Source organism: Bos javanicus, chromosome 7 (assembly GCF_032452875.1).
Source record: "Bos javanicus breed banteng chromosome 7, ARS-OSU_banteng_1.0, whole genome shotgun sequence".
NCBI lineage: Eukaryota > Metazoa > Chordata > Mammalia > Artiodactyla > Bovidae > Bos > Bos javanicus.
In genome coordinates this window covers 51,227,770-51,254,153 of record NC_083874.1, presented here as the reverse complement: position 1 = coordinate 51,254,153, position 26,384 = coordinate 51,227,770, and the positions used below count along the sequence as shown (strand labels likewise).

Genomic DNA, 26,384 nt, shown 5'->3' with positions numbered 1-26,384 from the left:
GTATATTGGGCCTGGGACAGGGTTGGGAGTTAACAGCCTGTATGAGATGAGGGTCTGTATCTGTCCTTGGTGTTGGTGGCAGCTGGTAGTCACATAAGGGGATGGGAGAGTTGGAAATCTGACTTCATTTAACAAGTATATTTCTGAAGGACTTCTCTGTGCTAGGCATTAAGTCGGCATTGGAGGTATAATCAAATAGGGGCTCCACCTTCTGAGACTGTCAAATAAACGAAAGTCAAGGACTGAAGATAACATGCAGTACAACTGGGAAGTCTCAGAGGGTTGTGGGAGCTCAGGTGAGACACCTCAGAAGTACCTGGTCTGAGACACTTTAAAGTGTACTAGGCTTCCAGATAAATATATTCCAACCAAGAGAGTGTAAACGTTCAGGGAAGTGGACAGAAGTTCTGGAAGTCCACTTGGCTAGATCACAGTGGGGCATATGTGGGGCAGGAGCTTCTGGTGGTGTAAACTTGCTTCTGAGAGCAACTGTGATTTGGAGAGGGAACCCACAGGGGACTTAAGCTCCTAGAGCAGCACCTCCTGGAAAATAGCCCCATTTCGTACCATATAGTCAGCACTCCCGACTGTTAAGTAGCTGAAATAGACGGAGTTGGAGCAGGGTCTCGGCGATTTTCAGCGTTCCTGAATTGTCCATCCTGGAGGGTCCAGGAAATCTGCCCTGTCGGGGGCGTGTCCTAGCCGGCTGGGTGCGGCCGCCCCGGAAATGACGTGATGCCCCGCTGGCCGTGCGGAAGTGGAGATGGCGGAGCTGTATGTGAAGCCGGGTGAGCGAGGCGGGTGGGCTAGGGAGCTGGGTCCTCCCCTGGCCCAGGCTGGGGGCGGTTACCGTGTGGGGTGCGGACCCTCTGTCGCCCCCTCGGGCTCGCTTCACGTCTTCTCACTTTTGCAGGCAACACGGAGCGCGGCTGGAACGATCCGCCGCAGTTCTCCTATGGGCTGCAGACCCAGGCTGGCGGACCCAAGCGCTCGCCTCTCACCAAGAGGGTCGCCGCTCCCCAGGATGGATCCCCCAGAGGTGCGTGAGAGCCCTGTGTGCCGAGACCCCCCGAGAATGGGCTGTGCCGGGATAAGCTTGCCCCGCTAGCCTATTTTTCTCTTCTGAGGACTTACTGAGGGAGAGAGGTTGGAGTCCCAGAAAGGGGCTCGGTTCAGGCCTTTTTCTGAGCTCCTCCGAATCGATGGACGTGGATTTGGGTGGACTCCGGGACTTGGTGATGGACAGGGACGTCTGGTGTGCTGCGGTTCATGGGGCCGCAAAGAGTCGGACACGACAGAGCGACTGAACTGAACTATCTGTTGCCCAGGTTTGTCTCCAAAGAATCTGCTTTCGTTCTAGGTGACCTCATCCAGACTTACGGTTTTTAATGTAGTTTTTGTTACCAAATTATTTTCAAATTCTGTTCCAAACGTGGATCTTTTCTCGGAACCCCATGGTGGTACATCCATTTGTATGTTCTACCTCATCACTGGACTGTATGATAAGCATCTCAGACTTAACGTGTCATTCATGTAATCAGTATCATCTACTGAGCACCTGCTGTGTTTGAAGGCAAACTAGACAGCAGTGAACAAGACAAAAAGTTTTGTTTTCTTGGCGAAAGATGAAACTTTGGAGAAAGATGAAATGGTGGTAAGGACTCTGCAGAGAAATAAAACAGGGTGATGTGAGAGTCATTGGGTAACTAAGGTATCCGAAGGGCTGACATTTAAGCTGAAACCTGAAGGATTAAAAAGGCAGTCATGCAAAGATCAGGTGCAAGAGTATTCCAGGCATTAGAAACAGCTAGTGCAGAAGCCCAGAGGTAAGTTTGGCAAATTTAGACTAAAGGAATATCTGATGGCTAGAGCATAGTGGGCTAGGGATAGAGTTGAAGATGATCTGTGGCACTTTAAGGGCTTCCCAGGTGGCACCATGGTAAAGAGTCTGCCTGCCAGTGCAGGAAATTGAGGAAACACAAGTTCGATTTTTGGGTCAGGAAGAGCCCCTGGAATAGGAAATAGCAACCCACGCCAGTATTCTTGCCTGGAAAATTCCATGGACAGAGGATCCTGGTGGGCTACAGTCCATGGGGTTGCAAAGAGTGGGACATGATTGAGTGATGACTGATGTGACCCTGAATAGGGGGCTCAGATTCAGCTCTTTTCATCCCTCTATTATCCACACCTATAACATTGCAGAGTTACGATATAAATCAGTTTCTTAACCTTATCACTACTGGCCTTTTGGGCCAGATCATTCTTTTTTGTGAGGGATTGTCTTGTACATGTAGGTACATTGTAAGATGTCTGCAGCATCCCTGGCTTCTACTCACTGGATGCCAGTAGCACCCACCCAAAGTTGTGACAGTCAAAAGTGTCTCCAGAGGTTTGGAGGCAAAATCTCCCCAGATTGAGAAACACTGACTGACTTACATGTTTAAAAAGATCACTGTGTTTGCTCTGTGGAAAACAGATTTTAGGGAAGAAGTGAAAAAAACTATAACACAGGTAAAATATGATAATTTGGCCAGGGGTAGGAGTACTAGAGGTAGTAGTAATTGGATGGATATGGACAAAGTCAGTAGGAATGAGTAGATACAGTAGGTGAGGTGAAAGAAGAGGCTATGTAACTTACATTTTTTCACTTGAGGAACTGGATGGTGTTCATTGATATGGGATAACTGGGTTTTGGCAGGGTAGGAGAAAAGCAAAATTTCTGTCTTGGCCATGTTGACTTTGGGCTGCTACTTTGGGGAGAGCTCTAGGCCTGAATTATAGAAATGTGTCACTATCATATGAATAGTATTTAATGTCATGAACTTGAGTACAAAAAGTAAAGACAGGACTCAAGACAGAACCCTAGGGTTCTCTAGCATTTCAAGGTTGAAGAGAGAATTAGCAAAGGAGGCTGAGAAATGACCAGTGAAGTAAGAAAAGTAGAATTACTCTCTGGGAGAGAGTAGGATCTTGATTCAACCCTGATGAATGCTGCTGAGAAGTAAGTAAGATGGAGAAAAGGGACCACTTGATTTGACAGACGTAGCAATCACCAGTGATCCTAACAGAAGCATTCAGGAGTGATGAGAAGTAGGGCAGTACCTGAGGATGGAATGTGAGGTAAGGGAGAGTTCTGCGTGCTGATGGGATGGCTCAGTAGAGGGAGAACTGATTGCTCAGGGGAAAGGGATGACTGCAGGAGCAAAGCCCAGAGAAGGCAAGAGAGGTGGGTAGAGCCCAGCTGGAGAGAGAGCCTCTGGGAGAAGCGGGAGCCTTTCATCTATTAGAAGAGAAAGGAAAGTAGCTCCAGGTGCAGGTGGGTAGGCAGAACTGGTGGTGAGAAGATGAGTGTTCCTGTTTAATGACCTTTATTTTCTCGGTGAAATGTGAGGCAGGGTCAGAAGTAGACATCAAGGAAAGGAAAATAAAGGGAGAAGGTAGAAAAGTTTATAGGCGATAAGATGTGGAAATAATTGTTCTGAAGAGGAGAAAAAAGAGGCAAAGTATAGGATTTTCGGGCAGTGTTAGATGTTTTTTAAAATCTGTAGCTATGAATTTAAACCCATGCTCCCTGCAGTTGAAGGTGGATTCTCAACCAGGGAGACCACCAGGGAAGTCCCTGTGTTGCTGCTGCTGCTGCTAAGTCGCTTCAGTCGTGTCCGACTCTCTGCGACCCCATAGATGGCAGCCCACCAGGCTCCCCTGTCCCTGGGATTCTCCAGGCAAGAACACTGGAGTGGGTTGCCATTTCCTTCTCCAATGCATGAAAGTGAAAAGTGAAGTCGCTCAGTTGTGTCCAACTCTTAGAAACCCTATGGACTGCAGCCCACAAGGCTTCTCCGTCCATGGGATTTTCCAGGCAAGAGTACTGGAGTGGGGTGCCATTGCCTTCTCTAGGCAAGTCCCTGTAGCTATATCAATTTAAAGGGAGTGATTTTAATGCACCTTGAAAATCTGAGTAACTGCGCTAGAGGGTAGGAGGGGTGGACACTGTTGTTGAGAACAAGGCAGATGATGAGATGCTGAAGGAGAGTGGTCACTGGAGGTGAGGTCAAATTGACAGACCAATTAGATGAATTATCATCCATGTGCATATTAATACATGAAAGTAATTTTTGACTTTTCTTCTCCAGTATTCTCATTTCTCATAGTGATTCTGCCATCGTGTCATCAAAGTCAGATACCAAGAGTCACTCTTGGCTCCTGTCTTTCACCCCCATTCCATCAAGATTTGTTCTGTCTCCTCCTAAATAAATCAGACCACCCCATTTCCCCTTGTCTACTCTCACTCTAGTCCCTGCCAGCATTCTCTTTCCTGGACTGTTGTTAACCTCCCAACTGGTATCCCTGCCCTTCTTTACCTATTCTCATCGACTTTTCACAGACCATAAAGAGTGAACGCCATAAAACACAAGTTTAGTGACATCACCCCCTGCTTTTATAAACCTGGCAATGGTTTCCTGTTACCATTAATGGAGTAATAGCTCAAAACTGGGCTTCCCTGGTAGCTCAGCTGGTAAAGAATCCGCCTGAAATGCAGGAGACTCCAGTTCGATTCCTGGGTCAGGAAGATCCCCTGGAGAAGGGATAGGCTACCCACTCCAGTATTCCTGGGCTTCCCTGTGGCTTAGTCGGTAAAGAATCCACCTGCAGTGCGGGAGACCTTGGTTTGATCCCTAGGTTGGGAAGATCTCCTGGAGAAGGGCATGACAACCCACTCCAATATTCTTGCCTGGAGAATACCCATGGACAAAGGAGCCTGGTGGGCTACAGCCCATGGGCTCGCAAAGAGTCGGACATGACTGAGCGACTAAGCGCAGACAGCTCAAGACCAAACTCCTCCAAAGTCCTGCAGGGTCTGGACCCCTACTTACCTCTCCAGTGAAAGCTCATAATTTCTCAGTGTTAAGCATTTCTAGCCACACAGGCCTTGTTTCTGTTCCTTGAACATCAGGACTTTTCCCTTCTCTTGGGCACTGCCGTTACCTATACCCTCGTACTTGGTTCCTTCAACTCTTAATGACTGCATCTATCTCATCCAAGTTCTTAACTTTGTGAGCACTTTTTGCTACTCACTTTAGCAGCTGTACCTATATTCTTACACTTAATCATCGTAACCTTGTGAAATAAATGCTGCTACTGTAATATCCCCATTTTATAGAAGAGGAACCCAAGCTCAGAGGTTAAAAGTAACTTGCCAGATGTCACATTGTGTTGAATTAGGGCAAACTTTGACATCACCTTAGAAGGCCTTCCTTGAACAGTCTAGGTAGGGTCCTCTACTACTATTCTGCTTTACCACAGCATCCATTTTTATTTCTTTGTATATAAGCCACATTTGCTTAATCCTGCTTTATCTTTTCAGTCCCTACCTCAGAGACATCTCCTGGGCTCCCCCCAATGGGGCCTCCACCTCCTTCAAGTAAGGCTTCCAGACCCCCCCAATTTGTGGGGAGCTGTCCTCCCTCCAGAACGGAGCCCATGGATTCCCCAGTCGTTGAGTCTGAGACTCTGCTGGAAGATGTACTGAGACCTTTGGAACGGGCATTGGAGGACTGCCGTGGCCACATAAAGGTAAGTGGGAAAGCTCCCATCAACAGCCAGATGCAGGTGTGGCTCCCAAAGGTAGACCCTCTGACCTGATGAGCAGTCTTAAAGGAAAGTAGAGTGGTCTTAGGCCCTTAGAATCCCATGGAGAGAGGAGCCTGGTGGGCTACAGTCCATGGGGTTGCAAAGAGTTGGACACAACTGAGCGGCTGACACTTTCACTTTCCTTATTGTAAAGCAACACTATAGAATTAATTTTTAACCATCTGAAAAACTCCAGAAATTTAAAAATTCTAGCCATACACACATTTTCCTTGAAAAGAGATCCATAGATTTCATCAGATTCTTAGTGGGGCCTCTAATCTTTTCGTAAAGAACCATAACTCAGATTGAGTATAAAGTTCCTGGGCCAGACAGAGCATGTGCTGCCTACCCTGCCCCTGCAGGGCTGGCAGCACTGACTTGGAGGGTGCTTCTGTCTCGCAGAAGCAGGTATGTGATGACATCAGCCGACGCCTGGCTCTGCTGCAGGAACAGTGGGCTGGAGGGAAGCTGTCAATGCCTGTAAAGAAGAGGATGGCTCTGCTGGTGCAAGGTGTGGTGGGGTCCTTTGGTATAGCCTAACCCCTCATCCTGCCATGGTTGTCCGAGTTGGACTAGGTGCTGAGATTTTGACTGGGGGAGGGGGGAGGAGTGGCAGCTATATCTTTGGCTCCAGGTTGCTTGCTCAGCCCCTCTCTCTCCTCAGAGCTTTCAAGCCACCAGTGGGATGCAGCAGATGACATCCACCGCTCACTCATGGTTGACCATGTGACTGAGGTCAGTCAGTGGATGGTGGGAGTTAAAAGATTAATTGCGGTAAAGAGGAGTCTGTTTTCAGAGGAGGAGGCCAATGAAGAGAAATCCATAGCCACAGCTGAGCAGAATCAAACTGTACCAGGCATCCAGCATGACCTGTGATCCTGTGGGTTCCCCAGACTCATCTCACACCATCTCCTGTGCCTTGGCATGGGAGGCTTCTCTAACTTGACTCCTTTTTACCACTGGGAAGACGGTCTGCCCATGGGAAACTCTGGCCTGACCCATTTCTGGGGGAAGAGGTCTCACCTGGACCACAACGAGGTTGCTTTATCATACCATATGCATTTCAATAAAAACATCTCAATATAGTGGGCCCTGGGTAGGAGAGATGAGCGAGCCCTTCATATGTTCCCTCTGGTGTCCTTGACTGCTCTGCTTCTTGTTTTCCTCTATTCATCATGAATGGCCTTGCTAAGCATGAGTAGATTATCACCTGGCACTTTCCCCCAAATTACATGGAAACATACATCCCTTTCTGGGCTGAGTCATCTGTGTTTGGACGACTTTGTTTCAACATGGAAACAAAGGCTCAAATAGCATGGGGAGATTTTTTTCTCTTAAAAGGAGGAGACTGCTTATTTGCTTTGCATCACCCTTGATGTATGCAAGTGCTACAGAGATTATAACATAGCTATATAAACTGAAGGTGAAAAGGACCAGATTGTTGCAATATGGGAACATGATTTTTCCCCATGGGGGCAGGGGAGGGGGAGCAGGATTATGACTCTTTATCTGACTCACCAAATAAGCTGCTGCCTCGGTTTGGGCCCTAAGGTCTTCTAACACTTTGAGGACAACAGAACCAGGTGGAAGGGGCCAGGAGGTTCACATCATGCTGTGAGAAGGGAGAGTACAGGTTTTCAGTGTTGGAATAAGGTTGGTACTTACAAGTAGGAGGCAGAAAAGGCATGGGGAGAGACCAAAGAAGGCTGTAGGCTGGGGCAGTGCCTCTTGTTTCCTGCTTTGAAACAACTAGGGAGGGACTGCTAGAGAGGCTGATTCCGGGAAGGGTGCTTCCTGGAAAGGCTTGAACTGCCCTCGGCAGGGGTCAGGCTATTGCTGTTTATGGTTTGGCAGCTCCTATGACCTGTCCCCAAAGTCTGCCTCAGGGTCTAATTGCTGTTCAAAGTGGGCCCAGAGGGAGCTAGGAAGGGACCTGGGACCTCTAATCCTAACCAGGTTTGCTGGGGCCCTTACATTATGGCTGAGCTGGGAAGATCAACATTGAGGAGAACACTGGAGCCAAGACATTTCTTTGAATGTTTACTAAGCAGTCAGAAAGTGACATTCTCCATTCCCCTGGCCCAGCCTCAGCTGTAACCAAGTGCCAGGGGTTGGGAGGAGTGGCTACAGACCAAAGAAAGTAGAGCTAAGGGCTTGGCAAGTTGCCTACTCCTATCCCTGGTCTAGCTGCCTCAGACCCAACATGGAGGCCCAGAACCAACATATCACCCCCTTCCAGATTAGATGAGGCCAGTAGGCCTTTGGATACCCCAGAGAAAGGAGGTAGCGGCAGCAGCGTGACGGAGTCCTCTCATTCCACATGTGGTCATCTGCACTGGATCAGATGTCCATTCCAAACTGTTCATCATCTGGGGAGAGAAAGGGCAGGACTGGTTGCTGGGCTGGCAGTCTGTGGCTTCGGTGTTAGTTCAGACAGCCCCCTCAGAACTGACCCCCACCCCCAATCTACGTAATTGGGGCTTTTGGGTTCAAAGCCATATTAAAATTTTAGGGCCTGCTTTCCTTACCGGGTATCTCTTCCTCTGTCTCCTTCTGCTCCGTCAGCTCCTCTAGCTTGGGGGGTGGGGCTGTTGGAGGCGCTGTGACCCCGGGAATCTGGGGGAGGCAGCAGGGAGGCCTCCGGGCAGTGGGCGAGTTCTTGCACTCCAGCAGGAACTTTAGGTCGTAGATGATCCTGGTGCCTGTCAAGGGGTAGGGGCTAGGTAAGAGGCAGGAGCTTGGGTACAAAGCTGTTTGGGACCCCAGACACAGGTCTTTTAGGTGCCAAGGGGTTACATCTCCCCCTTTCTTAAGGGCTACTGCTCTGCAGCCCAGTCAGGATCTCAGCTGACTAGCTCTCATAGCACTTGGAAGGCTTCTGGGCCTAACCAAGATGTGTCTGAGCACCATAGAGCAAGTGGGGCATCCCAGCTGGTCTAGGCAGGGGCTTTTGGTTTAGGGGAGCTCCAGGAGCACCACCAGACTTGGAGCTCAAGAACTTCTGGAGGTTCCTGTCCTCTGCTGGCTCTGAACTTCACCTATTTGGTTCAAAAGGTAGGGCCTATGCCCCAGTCCTGGAGAGAGCCATTTCTTCAAGAAGCCCAGGTTCCTTTTAATGGAAAATAATATTAACAAAGCAAGATCAGTTTTCAGAGTGTTGTTGCTTCCAGGGCCTCTGAATGTTTGTATCAATCATTGTATGTATGTACACACATGCATCTATACCTGTTTAATCCATTATCTACCTGCCTACCTACCTGTCTATCTATTACGGGTCAATTCAAGCCAGTCCAGAAGTATGTGATTAACATTCCCATTTTCTTAATAGTAACTCCTTTATTCTACAATGAAAAACCAGAATCCCCTTATTCTCAATGCATTTATTTGTTCAATCTCCTGACCACACCAGCTGAAAACTTGACGCTGGGCAACATGGTCCCTCCCATCACACTTCAGCCCCACCAAGCGCTCTAGCCAACAGCTTGGAGCCAATGAAGGGAAGATAGTTCTCTGCCTCTTTCCACCTCTTGGCCCGAAGGCCACTCAGCTTGAGCTCAGGGGTACCGGGTTCCACCAGCTTCTGGTTTTTACCCCTTATGTCTCCCCAGTACTTCCATTAAATAAACAGTCACATGAACAAAAAAAAAAAAAAGGTAGGGCCTAGCCCTTTAGCCCCAGGTGGATGAGGAAGCCAAAGAACAGATGTGAAGGCTAGTGCTGCCACCTGGGCTTGGACAGGGAGGGGCAGTGCTCCTCCTCTGAAACCCAGGGACAGGCTCTTCTCATCCTGACCCCTCCCAAGTCCTGTCAGGCTCAGCTCAGCCCAGAGGACTTGGCCCCTGCCATGTCCTCACAAGGCCCTACCTCTTCTCACTCCTCCCCTTTGCCTGCGTGGCAGGAACCCCTAAGTAGGTGTGATTCCAGGCTGCTCCACCAATCATGCACCAGGCAACCCAGCCAGCACAGCGGCCTAAAGCCCCTGCCCCCGACTGCCCCCACCTCCAGCCCCTGATCCCCACCATTTGCATCTTTGCAAAACCCAGTTGCTTCCTGCTGAGGCCACACAGCCAAGGGGCCAAAGCTCCTGCTATAACTCCCAGGCAGCAATACTGGCAGGGGTGGGTGAACAAGGAGCCCAGAACCCAGGCCACAGTGATGATTTCCGCCCAGAGTCACCCGGAAAATAGGCAGAAGGCCATGTTGCATCACTTCCAGGTTTTAGGGAACCGAACAGGTTCCAAGAACCCACCCCGCTAAAAGCTAAAATATGCAAGGGGGCCTGCACACAACTCCAGTCCCGCACCTCCCCGCCCACGTTCCGCGACAAGGCTGCCTGTCGACCCTGGCCCGGCCCTCTGACCTCCGGGGGTTGCGGCGTATAGCGTGCCCCCGGCGTGCTGCCGTAGCAGTCGGGCAGCCCTTCCCTGCCCCCATGAATCGGGCAGCTGGTGGATGAGGGCATAGCGAACGGATAGAGCAGGAAGGCAGTGGCTGGTGCTGAGGACGCTGAGCGCAGTCTGTCGCGGACTCTGCCTACCATGTGCGGTCGCAGCCACAACACCGGGACAACGTCACGCCGGGGGCGGGCCGGCCGTCACTCAACCCGAAGATCCCGCCCTACCCTCGTGGAAGCAAGCCCCAAACTCAGCGAAAGTTTGAGAGTGTCCCCGGACCTGCCCTGGCCTCCAGTTCCTCCTGGCCCCAAATAGGCCAGCCTGCTTTTGCCTATGAGCGCTGCAGTCACTCAGTCATTTACTATTTACTATTTCCAGCGGGTGCTGGGAACGCGTGAGGTATGGCACACGTTTTTTGCTTGTATTCATCCATTCCTCTCAACAGTTGGACAGTAAGACACTATTATTAGTTAAGTTACAAGTGAGGACACCAAAGCCCAGAGAGGTTACGTCATGGTTGGAAGTCATGGATCTTGTATTAGGAACAAGTATTCATACTTGAGTGTGTCTGATTTAAGTGTGTGCCCCTAAGCAGAGCTATTATGCCCCCCATTAATCAGTTTCAGTACAGGGTTAAAGTGCCTTGATGGCCTGGTGCACAGACATTTGTTGTGGAGTAAGTGGACTGATTAAAGGATGAATAAAGGTTGGAAGATACAATAGGCCTGTTCTTTGATCTCTGCCACAGCTAACCTCAGTTCAGTTCAATCTCTCAGTCGTATCTGATTCTGCGATCCCATGGACTGCACGCCAGGCCTCCCTGTTCATCACCAATTCCTGGAGTCTACTCAAACTTATGTCCATTGAGTGAGTGATGCCATCCAACCATCTCATCCGCTGTCATCCCCTTCTCCTCCTGCCTTTAATCTTTCCTAGCTAACCTCACAACCTCAGAAAACTAAAGAAGGGCTGGGGGCTGGAGAGGAGGGCTTGGTTTTTTAGCCCTCTGGCAAGACAGAGTCTGGCTTTTTTTTTGGCCAAGTCTCCAAGCATGTAGGATCTTAGTTCCTCAATCAGGGATGGTATTCAAGCTCCCTGCAGTGGAAGCACTGAAGTGTGGAGTCTTAACCACTGGCCCAAGAGTGGCCTCTTAAAGGATTTTTTGATGTAGGCATGGTGATGTGAAAGAAGGCATGAAAGAGATGGTAAGAGAGTAAGTACTAAATTGAGTATACTAAAAATCTCAACTTGATCTAGTTTGCTGTTTGGCTTCCTCAAAATCAGTATACCCTTCACCAGTGTCCCCCTTCTCCTCCAGCCAATTAATTACAGGCCACCTGATTTCATGCATTTATCAGTATTACTTCAGCTTTGGCGTCACCAAATTTTCCTTCAGCTCTGATTTCTTTACTTATTAAAAAAAAAAAAAGACTATTTTACAAGTCACTGCTTCTCAAATTTTACTGTACACATAAATCACCTGGAGATCTTACTAAAATGAAGATTCTGATACAGTAATTAGAACTTGAAATTCTAGGCTTTTAATAAAATCCCAGGTGATGCAGACCCTTAGGTTTGCATGTCCTTAGAATCACACTTCAGGTAGCAAGGATATGAATGTTTTATTGTTCCAAAAAGGCTTTTGAGCCTCTTATAAAGTGGTATATACCTGAAAGAAGTGTTTTAATAATAAGTGCTGGAGCATAAGGCTTGGGATCAGATTGCGAGGAACCGTCTATGATAACTCAACTTTTAAGCAAGGTAAGTAGTCTAATGAGGAGAGTGGGAGATGGGATGGAGAATAGTAAGACTGAAGGTGAAGACTCCAGCCTAGTGAAATGGGGTGGGCAAGAAGACAGTGGCCGCAAGGACAGAGAGAAGTGAAGGGGATCCAGATACACAGAGGAGTAAGGATAAGGTGACTGATTTAAGGGTAGGGTGGGAAGGAGATAAGCTAGGATAAGTCCCAGTCTTCTGACTTGAGAGTCTTGGTAGTTTATAGTACCAACTAATATAATAAGATGGAGAAGGCAATGGCACCCCACTCCAGCACTCTTGCCTGGAAAATCCCATGGATGGAGGAGCCTGGTGGGCTGCAGTCCATGGGGTCGCTAAGAGTTGGACACGGCTGAGCGACTTCACTTTCACTTTTCACTTTCCTGCATTGGAGAAGGAAATGGCAACCCACTCCAGTGTTCTTGCCTGGAGAATCCCAGGGGCAGGAGAGCCTGGTGGGCTGACGTCTATGGGGTCACACACAGTCGGACACGACTGAAGTGACTTAGCAGCAGCAATATAATAAGGAAAACAAGGGGAGGGGCATATACTATATTGGGGAGTATAAAATGTGTGTGGAATGTTCAGATGGAAAACACTGGAGAATGTTAAGTAAGGAGCCAGATGTACAGGTCTGAAGCTACAGAGGGAGAACTCTGGGCTAGTGATTCAGATTTGGGTGGAGTAAAATCTAAGGCTGTGGGATAAGATTCCTTGGGGAGAAGATACACCAAAAGAAGAGACCTGGGCACATCAACATTTCTTTAAGGGGTAGTGGAGGAAGAGGATTTCACCAAAGGAGACTGGGGAAGACCAGTGAGAGCAGAACTACAAGACAAGTGTCAAAGGCTGTCAAGAAGGATCAGTATGGAAGTGAGGTCTCCCATCTATTAATCTCTTCTATAAAACAACAGCAGCAGTTACTATTACTATAAGACTACCACCAGAAGCTTACTTTTCTTGAGACACTGTGTGCTACAAGGGTTGGGGAACTAGAGAATAGGTAGTTGGATTTTAGAGAGAAAGCCAGATCCATTATCCATTCAACCTGCATGAAGGACCAAGAAAGATTTTAAATCAGAGGATTTTGTCAATACTTACTGACCATCAGAGTACAGGAGCTTTAAAAAGAAAAACAACTTAAACTCAGAGATCTGCTTAAACCTGTAGGGAAATACCAGGTCTCTGCCACCAGGCAAATTACTGTGAACTAACATCAGTATCATTAAAATAAAACAGGAAGAGATGAAAAGCAATCACAAAATAGGTTTGCAATCTCATCATTAGATTTACAATCTTGTTTTCCAAATTAGGTCTTTAAGCTTAGGCTCCTGCCTTTATTGGATGTGGTCTTAACATACTTAAGTTTTGGATACTCAACCATTTCCTATCAGAGAGAGTGAAGGCAAAGTAACCTGTCAATAACATTGACACATGGTGACAAATCTTTGAGCATGAATAGAAAATGCAGCATTATTACAGTCTCTCACCCCAGGACAGGGTCCACTGGGAAGATGTCACAACCAGCCACATTTCTTGGTAGAAGAACTCCAGGGCTAGAGAACAAGATGTTCAGAGGCTGTTTTCATACAGTTTGTCTGTCTCTTCCTAGGTTTACAATGTGGTACAAAGGTCTTAAAACAGTGGGACAGAACTGTGTATACTAAGTAGTCCTCCCTGTCTGGCTTGAAACTCTAATATGATCAGCCTTTCCCCTTCTAAAAGTCACCTCAAACTAAGGATGGTACCTCCTATACTAATTTTGAGGTTGGGAAGACTTGGTGAGAATTTACAAGATGGAAACTATAGTTCCAGGTCCTGAGATCTCTTACCTCTGGTTGGGAGAGGCCACCATTGGCTGTCCAACTCTCTTCTTCGGTCTGGTTAGCTGAGGTGATGAAATTTCCCCTTTGAGAGCAGGGACTGAAGGAAGCAGACTGGCCTATAAAAGGGCAAGTCAGCACACTGTAGCCACAATAGGTTTAAAGGGTCTTAAAAACATCAATACTGTTATTGGTGGTGGGATTTTATTTTATTGAACACTACTTGAAATAAGTAGGTTCAGAAACCTTGATGATACAGTTTTATTTCTTGAATGAGCTGTTATTCACAGGGTTTGATCTATGCCTCGGCAGGATGTTCCTTTTATTTTTTCAGCAGGATGTTTCTTAATGACTTGAGGGCTCACTATGGGTGTGTAAGGTTTTCTTCTGCCTCCACTAAATCCCCAAAATCAATAATGGCTCTCACAACAGCAGGCTTTTGATTCCATGTAAGAACAAATAGTAGGGGCTCTCAAACCTCAGCAATGCATCAGATTCTAGCAGTCCTATACCGCATATTCTCATTCATGAGACAAGTAAATCTGTTAGAACTAGGAGACCCTTTTGAGTTCAGTTATACTAAATTTCATTTTCAGATGAGGAAAGTGAAGCCCAGAGATGAGAAATGACTTGCCTAAGGTCACACAGTATTGAGTAACAGAAATGAAAAGAGGATTTAGTTTTCTGAACTTGTTCCACTCTACCCACTCTGCCTCCCCACAAATCCCTTGTATATTTGAAAATAATTAAGTTCTTACCTGAGCTAGGTTTAATCCAAGGTTCAGGTTGGTAAAATAGCAGTAAAGTAATGCCAGGAAGAGGCAAGACAGAGGAAGAAGAGATTATAGCAGGCAAAATGTAGTGGGGAGTAGGTTACTGGGATTCAAATAGAAAAGAAGGCAGTACAGATAAAAGGACAGGAAGGAGGGTATCCTAAATAGCTGCTACAAACTGCACAGCTGCTATCTGTTCCTAATTCTCCTAGGGGGTTTCTTATAATTGTATCTTCTTCTTTTGGGTTCTAGTTCCTGACCTGAGATAAAGTTTCTCATTCTGTTGTCCTCAGGGTGTAGAAGATATTGGAAGAGCTCTTCCAAAAATTCAAATGTACTTTAATTAGTTAAGATAGAACACCACTTACTTTTTGTCCCACTGAATAGTTTACTTAATATTATCTCTCACTATATGTTTCATCAAGAGTAGTTCCATTCATTTCACTAATATTCGGTGATTTTTTTGTGTGTGGGGGGGTGTTATTAGTGATAACTGGATACAGCAAGATATGCAGGTGATCCTAGGGTTCCTTTGTTCCCCTCAAGGTGAGGAGGTCTCTTGAGACTACCTGATGTGGTTATTAAGCATTACAAAGGCAGTAGCTTCAACACCAGTGATAGTTTCTAAATCCAATCAAAATAGAAAATAAGAAATCTTTCATATGTAATATAATATATAAGACAAAAGAACCAGGTATGTCTAACATAGAACAACATGGTGTATCTCATCTAGTGGTGGCTCTAGGAGGAGGGCAGAGAAGATTAAGAACTCCTGTTGGTATGAGAGTAGAAAAGTGTTTCTGGTATGGCTGTGCTCCTAGTTACTATTTTTCTGTGCAAGCTTCTTTGCCTTAAAGTATGTTCTGGCTTCTCTATCAGTCTCCAACATTTTGTTTTCTTTTTTAGATTGCTTTTATCTAAGACCAAGTAATTCAACCACATTACAACATGAACAAGTTGATAACTGTTCTTTTCATTTGGATAGTTTTTTTCTTCTCTATTGCATCAGATTCTTGGCATAGCCTATAGTTTGGCCAAAGCAATCCATTCCAGGGTTCCTGAGTTTAGTTTGTTGACCATATTGGCTCTTCATGAAACTAAGCTCAGAATTAGTCACATATTTATAAACATTCAGCTGATTTGACAATACAACAGAATTACATGAGTCACCCCACCCCCTCCTATGTCCCAACTCAAAACTTAAACACCTATAACCAAAATAAATCTTTAGATTAAAAAGTCAGGAAGCACAAAAGGAGTCTGAAGGGTGATCTGGGTGTCTTAAGTTTGTTCAGTGTCATCTGACTGAAATCCTACTGTTCTTATTAACATATTCATGATCCACAAAGAGCTAAACCTTTTAATGGCCTATCTGCTAAAATCAGATAGGATACATTACAGGGGCTTGAAACATTCTCACTTATAAAAATATATGCAAGAAAACCAAAGAACAAGGAAGTTTAACAGAGTAAGTATACAACTTATTCTAAAAGTGCTTTTGCAAGGCAATCTAAGAATGAACTCTAAAGTGTAAAATGTGAGAAGACTATTACAAATATAGTATTAACAACTTGGTTCAATATGATTGTGGATTGGGCAGTACCTGCATGACCACTGAAAGGATCACACCCCACTTCTAAACACTGTTCATCTTTTTATTGAATATTCTGGTAAATATTTCACATTAATACAGGCTACATTAAGTAGAGCCACTATATGACAAGAAATTTACTCAACTTTTTCCTTTTAAGTATGTAAACAATTGTACATGTATTTACCACCCTAAAAGGTTGAAATATGTAATCATCTAATTCTTTTCTGCATACAAGTAGCATTCAGTATGTTTAGCCCAAAGCACTAATTTCAAAATGGCTAAACTAACCAGAGAACATAATCAGGTGGTTAGGAAATCAATTTGTTCTTATACAATGGGCAATCAAATTTCCATTGCTAAAGCCTCAGAGAAAATTTCTTAGGCACATTAAAAAAAAATCCCCAGGGTTCTTCCAAGGTCAAAATTTCTCAAACAAGGCTAAAGAGTAAGACCTTCTAACTTAGTTGACATATTTGAGATGCATGTTTCCAATATGAGGTGCCCACGTGCCAGGCCAAATCTGAAAAGGGGGAGGAAAAATTGGAATTTCTAATTAGGAATCTTTAGACATTTACAAAACGAATATATAAATGCAATGGCAATTCACTGTTTCTGCCTAGAAAGAATACAGTACATGAAACAAAATGTTAAGTAGCATTATCTTGATACTGAAAAACTTAATTCAGATCAAGGTGGTAAGATGTCTTGACTTTTGATATTCAGAACTTGTATTACCCAAAGAATTAAAAGGATGACATGATAAATCTGAAAAATAAAAGAGCATTAAGTTCATTTTACCTGCTGGGCATCAGTGCATTCAGTTGAATTTTGAATAACTTTTATCATAGGGTTCCAAGAAGGATCTGGGTTGTGAAGTCCATTAAACAGAGGGCCTCCTGGAACATCAGCAAGCTGAGGATGGGAGGGTATTATGGTGCCTCCATACATGGAAATTGGTAGACCCTAAAACAGCAGAATGGTGTAATCATGAAGTGACTGTAAATGATGATTCCATAATACCAGCATAGATCTCTCTCATTTCCCTTCATTCAAAGAACTCCAGAGTATGTACAGCACCATTGTACAGTGTTGAGAAACCGAAAGTAGTTATCTACATCAGCAACACATTTTCACTGAGAATAGAGAAAACAACTAAACCCAATATTCAATGATTGGGAAATTTCCAATATTTTATGGACATATAATACCCCAACTTTTCCACATTTTAGATTTACTAATAAGCTTGTGCTAAGAAAAGGGAATTCTACACGATAGCTTGCAGCCACAGTCTGGCTTTACGGCAACCTGGAAGCTCTCAGAGCAGACAAGAGCGCAATGGTGAGCTCAGAGCCAGCTTTCCAGAGAGGGAGAGGCCTCCCTTCTCAGCTGTGGCAGCCAGATGCAAAGCAGCAAAAGTCAAATCTTCCAGGTTTGGAAAGAAGATGGCAGCATCTTCAGGATAGTTCGAGGACAAACTAACATAAACAACATAACCCACTTTTGAAAATAGATAAAAGATCTGACAAATTCATAGAAACAAACTAGTTATAACCAAAAACGAGAATTATTTCAGTACAAATTACTCCTTAACATGTGACTACATTGGCTGGCAAAGTGTTAAACAAGTACAATGATGTTTGTCAACTCACTTTAGAAAAATCCACAAAACTGCTCGCCATAGGCTGATGAAAAATGTTAGAGGGGGCTACCATTCCAGAATCATCTCTCTCCATTGGCTGATGCTGAGAGAATGTGCTTGGGTCTGACAATTGTTGATGCATTGGATGGTTCCCTATCACAGACTGTGACCAACCTGATAACCCTTCTAGAAAAAAGAATTGAAATCAAGAGTTAGATATTTATCTGGATAAAATAACAAAACATTACCACTGGAGTTTTTCATACTAAATTTAATCAAAAGCATTCCTTTGATAGCTCAGGACACATTCATAAAAATCTTTGCAATCCAAAAAAAAACCAAGTTCCTGTAACTGGATGTAGTCTTCAGAATATCCCAAACACTCTACCTTGTCCTTCAAAAGATTAAATGCTATCTGAAAGAAATCAAATGATTGTCCCATTCTCCAATGAAAAGCTTAAGAGGGAAAGGAAGTATGCTTTGAATTTTTAATTTCTAATTAACTCTATTTATTATATTTATTACTATCATACACATTACATCTATTATTAATATATAACCCAAACTAACATTCCAGACTTTGAGACTGGACTGGGCTCCTCAAAGGTTTAAACAATCCTACTGGTTAAGTGTAGGAATTAAGCTTATTTAGATAAGGAACTAAGTTTAAAAGGCAAAATCTCACAATTTACTCGATATCCCTCCAGACAGAGGGCACTATAACTGTACCTGACATGGCATTGACACCAAATGACCAGATTCCACTGTGTCCAACAGGAGCGACAAAACCGGTTCCCACAGGGGCTTGTGCGACAGACCCTCCTTGTCGAATTCGGGCTAGTCTCTCTGTTCCAATGGGGGGAGGGATTTTTCGATCCTGACTGGCACTGCCTCCTTTTGGTTGGCCCAATGTTGGTGGGGCAGAAGTGGCTGAAAGAGGTGAAGATGATCCCGAAGAAACAGATGGAATAGGAGAGTCACCTGGTGGCAAAATATTTCTCTATTGTTTTATTACATATAAAAATTCAAATTATAAAAATATGAGAAACCTTGTTGGAAAGATCTATTCCACAATACAGGTTCTGGAAAGAAAATTTTCATTTTGCAAGATCATTCAAATGAAAATATATGAGTTATATATACATTATCCTATACTACTACTGCCTGAAGCAAGTACAAATAGTCTAATTTTTTTTTTTTTAATTGAACTGAACAAGGCTAGAAAGGAAGAAGGCCCTATTTATTCTTGCTGTAGTTCTTTTGTCAAAGGACCAATATTCACTGACTACCTCATGATGCTCATTAAAAAAAAAATCAAATCCTGTTCACATCCTTTTAGAACTTCATCTATTCTAAATATTGAAATAAGTCAGAACAGGGGAATATTTTTACTTATAAATGGCAATACAGTTTCCTCAAATGTAAAAATAAATGAGGAATCATACCAAACTGATTAGATATTTAAATACAACCATTTCACAATACTGTCCTCAAAGCATCTTATAAAACTACTTCCCTTTTTTTTTTTTTAACTCAAGGCAGATATACTGAATGAGTTAATAACAAATGATGCTTAGATTGCTATAAAGTAACTAGATCCTTAGGTGGTGGTTTGGATACTAAAAGAGGTGACTCTTGATAAAAATGCCATGGTTCATCAGAAAATAGAGGATACAAAAAAGCTGAACTCAAACCAAGAGGGTAAGCAGCTTCTTCCTCAGTTTCTCTCTTTTCTTTGTACCTCTTTTCTTGATCCAAGTCTCAGTGTAACTTCAAGTCTGGCTTGAAAGAATAGCCTGACCCTTCTCAAGTTTTCTATCCTATAAACGACTGATAATTTTTGACATGACTGCAATACAAACCTTGGGTATTTGCATATAACTTAGATTACTTAAAATTACAATATGGTGTTCCCTATAACAAATGATTTAATAACTTATTAGAGATTCTTTGGGACGATTTCCTCCAGGATTCCTACATGAGTTTGAGGCGCTCGTCCAAGGGTGGGGAGAAAAATGTTGTCTGTTGAAACTAGGGGTCCCAACAGGAGCTGGCCCTTGCAGGAAAACCCGAGTTCCTGGTATGCTGGAAAAACTTGTCAGAGGAGCAGAAGAGGAAGATGGGGAGCTGCCTGATGGGTCAATGGACGGTAATCCTGAAATAAAACAGGTCCAAGAAATCAAATTAGCTAAGGCTTTAAAAAATGAAAGTCCAAAGTTTACTTAATTCCTCTTTAAAAAAGAAGAAAGCACACAGTTTATTCTGTGGATCACAGCAACAAGAATCCATTTATACCACACTATATGTCCCAAACCCATTTTTTTTTTCTTGCAGTCGAGAAGAATACCTCAGGCAGCACTAGATATAGAAAGTCCCGTGTTTAGGAATGGCAGTTACCTGGAGTATGTTTCAGATAAATCTCAAAGCCTTCATTGGAGGGGATATGAAATGACAACATGTTGTGACTAAGTGTTACCTATTACTTGGAAGAATAGCTGTTCATCTCTATAATTATAGTCATTCCCTATGCAAAATGAATAACAATTTACCAATTTTTTTCTTCCTGACAAGGAGGAAAAGCATACTATTAAACTAAAGATAATTTCAGAACTCCATCTTACCAAAAAAAGAAAATCAAAAGTTGCAAACTACATCAAAATTTCTATCAATATCTAGTTTATATAAGTCTGAATTTGATAGTCTTCTCAAATTCCATTGCTTTCTCTGGAGAATATAGTAGGGAAAGAGGGCAAGGATCTGGAAAAGGATTATAGGTGCTCATTTCATTTCAGGAAAAAGTAGTTAACATCAACATAAAAAATTCAAAATTCTCAGGCAGGTCTTTAGTATATTCACTGGGTTGTACAACCATCACCATAGTCAATTTTAGAACATTTTTGTCCACACTAAAAGAAAATGTATGCATTACCTGTCACTCTCCATCCTCCTTTACCTGATCCATATCTGAACCTTTAAGCAACTACTAACATTTTTTTTTCTCTCTAGATTTGCCTATTCTAGAAATTTCATATAAAAAGAATTATACAATATGTGGTCATTTGTGACTGGCTTCTTTCACTTAGCAAAATGGTTTCAAAGTTTATCTATGTTGTACCACAAATAACTACTCCATTTCTTTTACTTTATCTCATAATATCGAATATACATTATACTGAGAATAATATCTTCTTATATAGATACACCACATTTTGTTTTCCATTCATCAATTGATGGACATTGGATTGTTTCCACTTTCTGGCTATTATGAATGGTGTTGCCATGAGGATACCAGTTTTTGTGTAGGCATATGTTTTCTCTTGGGTATACATAGGAGAAGAATTACTGGATCATATGGTAACCCTTTTTAATTTCTTAAGGAACTATTTTTCCAAAGTGGCTGTAACCTTTTAAATTTCTGCCAGCAGAGTTTGAAAGTTCCAATTTCTCTACATGCTTTCTTGTTTTTTGAAAGAAGGTCAACGAAAGAAACCACCCAGGCAGTTAAGAAATGAAGCCAAGCTTAATCAATCCTGGACCCTGGAATGAAGGTCAAGGATTAATGCTTGCTTTAAAAAAAAAAAATTGTTTTTTAATTAGTAATAAGTAATTTTGATGTTACAGATCTGAATAATAAGGATCCCAAACCTGGTTTACTACCAAATTAGATGGATGATTTCCTTGACTTTCTTTTTTCCAGCCATTCATAATCTGTACATCTTCTGGGATATAGTATTAGAGTGCAAAGAGCTCAAACACTGGAATATGAAAGATCTCAAGCTCAACTCTAGCTAAGGCATCTAAATTCACGTATTAGTTACTGCCAGTCACGTGAAGGACTAATTTAAAAATTAATTAAATTTTACCACAGTCTGAGCATTGGCAATGAGCTCTTCTTTCATCCTGGGGCCTCTGAAAACTTTATTAGTTTTGACCAAAATGAAAAGTTAAAATAGCACCTATTTATAGAAAAAAAAATCCTGGAGAATAATATTTTTGGACCACAGATGGTCTTATGTAATATTTATTTTTATTTGAAAGATGATATAACAGCTGTGTTTTCCTGAAAAGTAAATGGAAACGTATCTGATAGAAATGCTAAGGCTCACAAATTTTAGTAAACTCACAAAGTTTAGTAAACTCACAAATTTTAAACAACTTAGATCAGTTTATAATTAATAAAATGGAGATGGGCTCTGGGAAGTTTTCCAACTGGAAAAAAAATGCTAAATAAGTGGCACTATCACTTCTTACCCCCATTCTAGGTCAGCCACAATTTCTAATTTGTTTTTTAGCATTTATTAGAGCAGATTGGACTAAATCAGAGCATTATAGAGCAAACTGGAACAAAATTTTGGCCCTTAGACTCTGGAAAATAGATTCTGGCTTTCCAAATATCTTTGAACCACCACTAGCCTCTTATCTTTCCAAATCTTTCTTATACTGCTTCAGTAGCTAATTTCTAATTTCAAGGAACAAAGAGCTGATTTGAAATTGTTTTTTAAAAGTAAGAGCGCATACACGACTGGATCTCTTCAAGCAGCTCCATCTACTATAAATAAGATGGGTTAAGACATCATTTAATATTCATTCTGAGCACCCATGACTGAAAACAAAGAATGTAGATTATGAATTGTAATCCAACATTTTTAAATCTAAGAAATGCAAACACTCACTTTGATTTAAAAAATGTCTGTGAATTTGGAATCCTTGAAGCATCCTATGGGTCCCTTTTATGAATATCTTATATCAATTCTAAGAAAATGAACTGACATAAGGTGTAACTTCCTTGATAACAGGTACAGAGAGATCATAAAAAAGAATATAAAGCAGTTCATATTTGAGTGACTAACCTACAACTAGTTTTTTGTCCACTCAATCAGCAGTCATTAAGGGGTCTTTACTGTTTATGATAACACCCTTATTTCTTCATGATCATGCAATAAATATTATGTATAAAATAAATGCTTTATTATCTTTGGAAGGTTAGATTATGTTGTTAAAGCCCCAAATTGCGCAGTCATGATAGTTACAATAACTTACCAACTGGACTAGTAGAAACTCGCTGGGAAGGTGATCTGAAGCCAGGTGCCTTGGAATTGTCAGGGTGCACGTTCTCCAAGTGTCCAAGTACAGAGCTACCCAGAAATGCTGACTGAACAGTGAAAGAGGCATCTGCAGCAACTCGTGAGGACAGAGGACCATCTCCCCAACCCTGGTTAGCTGGCACCTGACTGCTATCAAAGAGACTACTGAAGTGATTGAAAAGCGTGGCCGGGCCAAACGTAGGTGGCAAAGATTTATTTGCTGGGTTAATGTGCATCTGAGAACCATTCATAATGTTCATGGCTGAAGAAAGCTGCACTGTAGCTGGTGGGCCTTGAGGTGGTGTTAAAGGAACTGGATTTGTAACAAAAATGGACTGGGGATCCTGGTGTATAGTTGCATTTGGTACCACTGAGTAGAAAGAACCTCTGGGTTGCAATCGATGAGAAACTCGAGGTGCTGGTACAGCTAACTGAGGTAAATTACTGGTATCCTGATTATCAGCAGCAACCAATCTAGGTGATGCTAAAGTCAATGGAGCAGGTTCTGAATTAGATGCAAAAGGCATTGACATAGGACTTAAATCAGACACACTGGATGGCTGTGCTTCCTCCTGTGTGTTATTGGACAGAGGAGTGGGACTACCAGATGGGTGAGTTTCTGGAGCTCCTGGGGTGTTGCTGGCAGAGCTACTGCAGCTGTTGGCAGTTGAAGAGGGGGGACACAGGTTTGCCGTGGACTGGTCCTGTGTGGACAGTTTCTCTTTGGGGGCGGGCATGGCAGAGAAAGACTCCATCTTTTGTGAAGAAAGCTGTGCTTGAGAAGTACTTGCAGGCAGAAATGTGGTGGGAACTTGCCCACTAGTGATAGGTGCAGAGGAAACTGAAGGCAGGGAACTACAAGTGCTTGTCATAGAAGTAATCACTGTTGCTGGAGGGCTTGTCTTAGGCACACAGGCAAACAGCTGCTTTCTGACTGATGAAGGAGTCCGGGTATTAGTCACACACAGTTGCTGACTGGCAGCAACTACAGAAGAGACAGTGATAGGGCAACTGGCAGTAGCTAGTCCAGTAGACTCTGACGGTAGAACAGTTCCGTTCTGGTTAGGTAGACGGCCTGTATTATTATGCTTTGGAGAGCTGTTTGTGTTGCCAGGATTCACAGGTCTCACTGGGAATGGTCCCCAAGTGTTAGGAGAGGGTGAGAAGGTTCCTCCAAACTGGGCCATGGGTAAGCGAGGATGCCGAATCTGTTGCATGGTTTGAGCAGCCAACAGGGCAAAATGCGGGTGGGGATAAGCTAAGGGCAGAGAAACTGGGAAAGAAGAACGTACATTTGCTGGAACGTTCTTATTAAGTTTATTAGTGGGCTGGAACGTAGATAATGTTGTTGCCTGTGAAGTTACCAGACTTGGAGCACCCAAAGGAAATGCATTTTTACTGGAAGCTGCTGTGGTGCCTACTCCAGATGAGAAGTTTGCATGAATGGCTTTGATGCTGGCAGGTGTTCTGATATGGTTTTTAGGAATCAAGTCTTCCAGTTCCTTAGCAGGATCTTGAATAAGTGCATTAATAAGTTGAACTGCAGATCTTGTTGATTCTGTACCACCCCTGGGGAGAAAACAAACAAAAAACAAAACAAGATCAAAATCATAAAAAACTAGGTAATCTTTACCACGAATTAAAATTCTGATAGTACCATGGCTAAGAATAATGTGCTTCTAATACAGTTTAACTTCCTCACAGAACTAAATATATATATATATATATATATTTCATAATCACCTAATTGTGATCATTCTCTCGCCATTCTTATCTTTTTGTTTATCCACATCAATGTGGGCACCAGTAACATCTTGAATTGCAGTGATGTTGCATCCTCCTCTTCCCATTATTCTGGAAACCACTGAGGCTGGAACAGATAATTTTTTTGACCTATAAAATGAAGACCACATACATGAGCATATGAAACAAAAATATTTATTAAAAAAACATGTCTCAAAAAAAAAACATGTCTCAGTAAGTATGTTCATGAGTATCTGGAGAATAGTATTTATCAAACCTTAAAGAGGAAGTTATTAGAGGCTTTTATTTAGAAACTGACCTCTTATTATACTGAATTTAATTTAGTAAAGATGAAAAACACATTGCCATTTGAAAAAAATTATACTTAAGTCACTCACGATCTCAGCATTCAAACTATCACATGTTAACTGAATGGCAATGATCATATATATTGATACTTTCAAAATTAAAATAATGCATACCACATTGTTAAACTCTATATGAAAATGAGTACAGGCAGGTTATCAGTTTCAACGACTTTACTAAGCAATAAGCCTCGGAGTTGAATTACATAAAAAACAACTCACAAGTGTATGAATTCCACTTGTGTGAGGCATGCGAAGAGTTGATTCGTTGGAAAAGATCCTGATGCTGGGAGGGATTGGGGGCGGGAGGAGAAGGGGACGACAGAGGATGAGATGGCTGGATGGCATCACCGACTCGATGGACGTGAGTCTCAGTGAACTCTGGGAGTTGGTGATGGACAGGGAGGCCTGGCGTGCTGCGATTCATGGGGTCGCAAAGAGTCGGACACGACTGAGCGACTGATCTGATCTGATCTGATCTGAGGCAAGTGGAACTAGAGAGAACACCAGAGGCTGACACTGGGATCTGACAAGATGGCCTGGGTCTCTTGCAGGATTATTGTGGAAACTCAGTGTTTGCTGGCAGAACCAAAGGAAAGCAACATCCGTTATTTTCATGTGGTCACTGCTGACTGTCAAGATTACCCCCTTGAAGATTCCACCCTCAAACTTTGAACTATACTGTCCAGAAGAATACCCAGTTGCAGACTCTAAAATACATTTCATGATCAAAATTTAATATCCCAATGTAGACAAACTGGGAAGACTATATTTAGACATTTTGAAAGCTAGAGCATAGACTAGGCCATAAATAATATAATACTTAAATCAATCTAATTATTAAGTGCACATCATTTCTCCTGTTCTGCCAAGACTTCTTCCTTTTTTGTTTGTTTCTAATGGACAAAAAGTCTTAGAAAAATTATACAATAAAACTTCAGACATCTTAGTCCTTCGGTGATAAAGTGCACACTAGTAAATCTGTGTCTTGTCCTAATTCCCTGTTGTAAAGCATGAGCAGAGGCTTGAAATACCTTCTGGATTGTGTGAAACATTTTAAAGCACTGGTCCCCCTCTGTTTTTATTCATCATGGTTTAAGGATAGAGCAGTGTGAATAAAGAGAGTTGTCAAAGTTAGCTGCAGGGGTGTTTCTATTTGTCTTTATTTTTTTGAAGGAGAAGGAAGTTTTAATTTTATGAGCTCTTTCCCCACCTTTTACAGTGATCTAACTGCATTAGTTAAAAGTAGACAACGATTCTTTAGTGAACTCTATGTAGATGAACAAACTTGCCTGACTCAAAATGGGACCATTAAACAATATCATAGCCCTAATAACATTGTGACTTTGCTGTCAAGTGAATCTCTCTTAAGAAGTTTGTGACCTTTTTGTATGATTTGTCTGTAAACTGTTATATCTTATGCTTTAATAAAGTATTTTTTGTTTTTCCTAAAGCCAACATTTCTTGTATCATATATAAAATATACATATAAAATTTACATACTGTTTCTAATTTTGCTTTAGTCCACTCTGGATATAGTATGGCATTATAGTTGAAAATAA

At 42.8% G+C, this 26,384-nt stretch overlaps 3 protein-coding genes across 9 annotated transcripts in view; 1 reads left to right on the top strand and 2 right to left on the bottom strand.

Moving 5' to 3' along the window:
• Nucleotides 1-83: 83 nt before the first annotated feature.
• Nucleotides 84-26,275, top strand: SRA1 (steroid receptor RNA activator 1). Of its 3 annotated transcripts, none has more exons than XM_061423680.1 (5): nt 84-788; nt 914-1,039; nt 5,366-5,574; nt 6,034-6,142; nt 6,266-6,716. In XM_061423680.1, the coding sequence occupies exons 1-5, from the start codon at nt 764-766 to the stop codon at nt 6,505-6,507; spliced, it is 711 nt and encodes a 236-aa protein (XP_061279664.1). In that variant the 5' UTR covers nt 84-763; the 3' UTR covers nt 6,508-6,716. The 3 variants fall into 3 exon arrangements, with proteins under 3 accessions (XP_061279664.1, XP_061279663.1, XP_061279665.1); XM_061423679.1 differs by having other exon boundaries at nt 741-788; nt 6,296-6,716; XM_061423681.1 differs by lacking the exon at nt 6,266-6,716 and adding an exon at nt 25,377-26,275 and having other exon boundaries at nt 748-788.
• On the bottom strand, nt 7,659-10,161 carry EIF4EBP3 (eukaryotic translation initiation factor 4E binding protein 3). The gene is given in 4 exon segments (XM_061423684.1): nt 7,659-8,000; nt 8,160-8,333; nt 9,992-10,021; nt 10,024-10,161. Coding segments are annotated over 4 exon segments (303 nt in total). The 5' UTR covers nt 10,094-10,161; the 3' UTR covers nt 7,659-7,971.
• The window catches only part of ANKHD1 (ankyrin repeat and KH domain containing 1), a 104,733-nt gene continuing 94,387 nt past the window's right edge, over nt 16,039-26,384 (bottom strand). For 2 of the 5 annotated variants that reach the window (XM_061423669.1, XM_061423666.1), the window contains 7 exons: nt 24,458-24,607; nt 22,671-24,283; nt 19,609-19,785; nt 18,360-18,611; nt 17,641-17,816; nt 16,790-16,954; nt 16,039-16,511 (listed from right to left, as the gene is read on the bottom strand). In XM_061423669.1, the coding sequence (XP_061279653.1) occupies nt 16,452-16,511; nt 16,790-16,954; nt 17,641-17,816; nt 18,360-18,611; nt 19,609-19,785; nt 22,671-24,283; nt 24,458-24,607 (2,593 nt within the window). In that variant the 3' untranslated portion in view covers nt 16,039-16,451. Of the gene's footprint in view, nt 16,512-16,789; nt 16,955-17,640; nt 17,817-18,359; nt 18,612-19,566; nt 19,786-22,670; nt 24,284-24,457; nt 24,608-26,384 lie in introns of all 5 variants that reach the window. The other 3 variants (XM_061423668.1, XM_061423667.1, XM_061423665.1) reach the window with 2 other exon arrangements.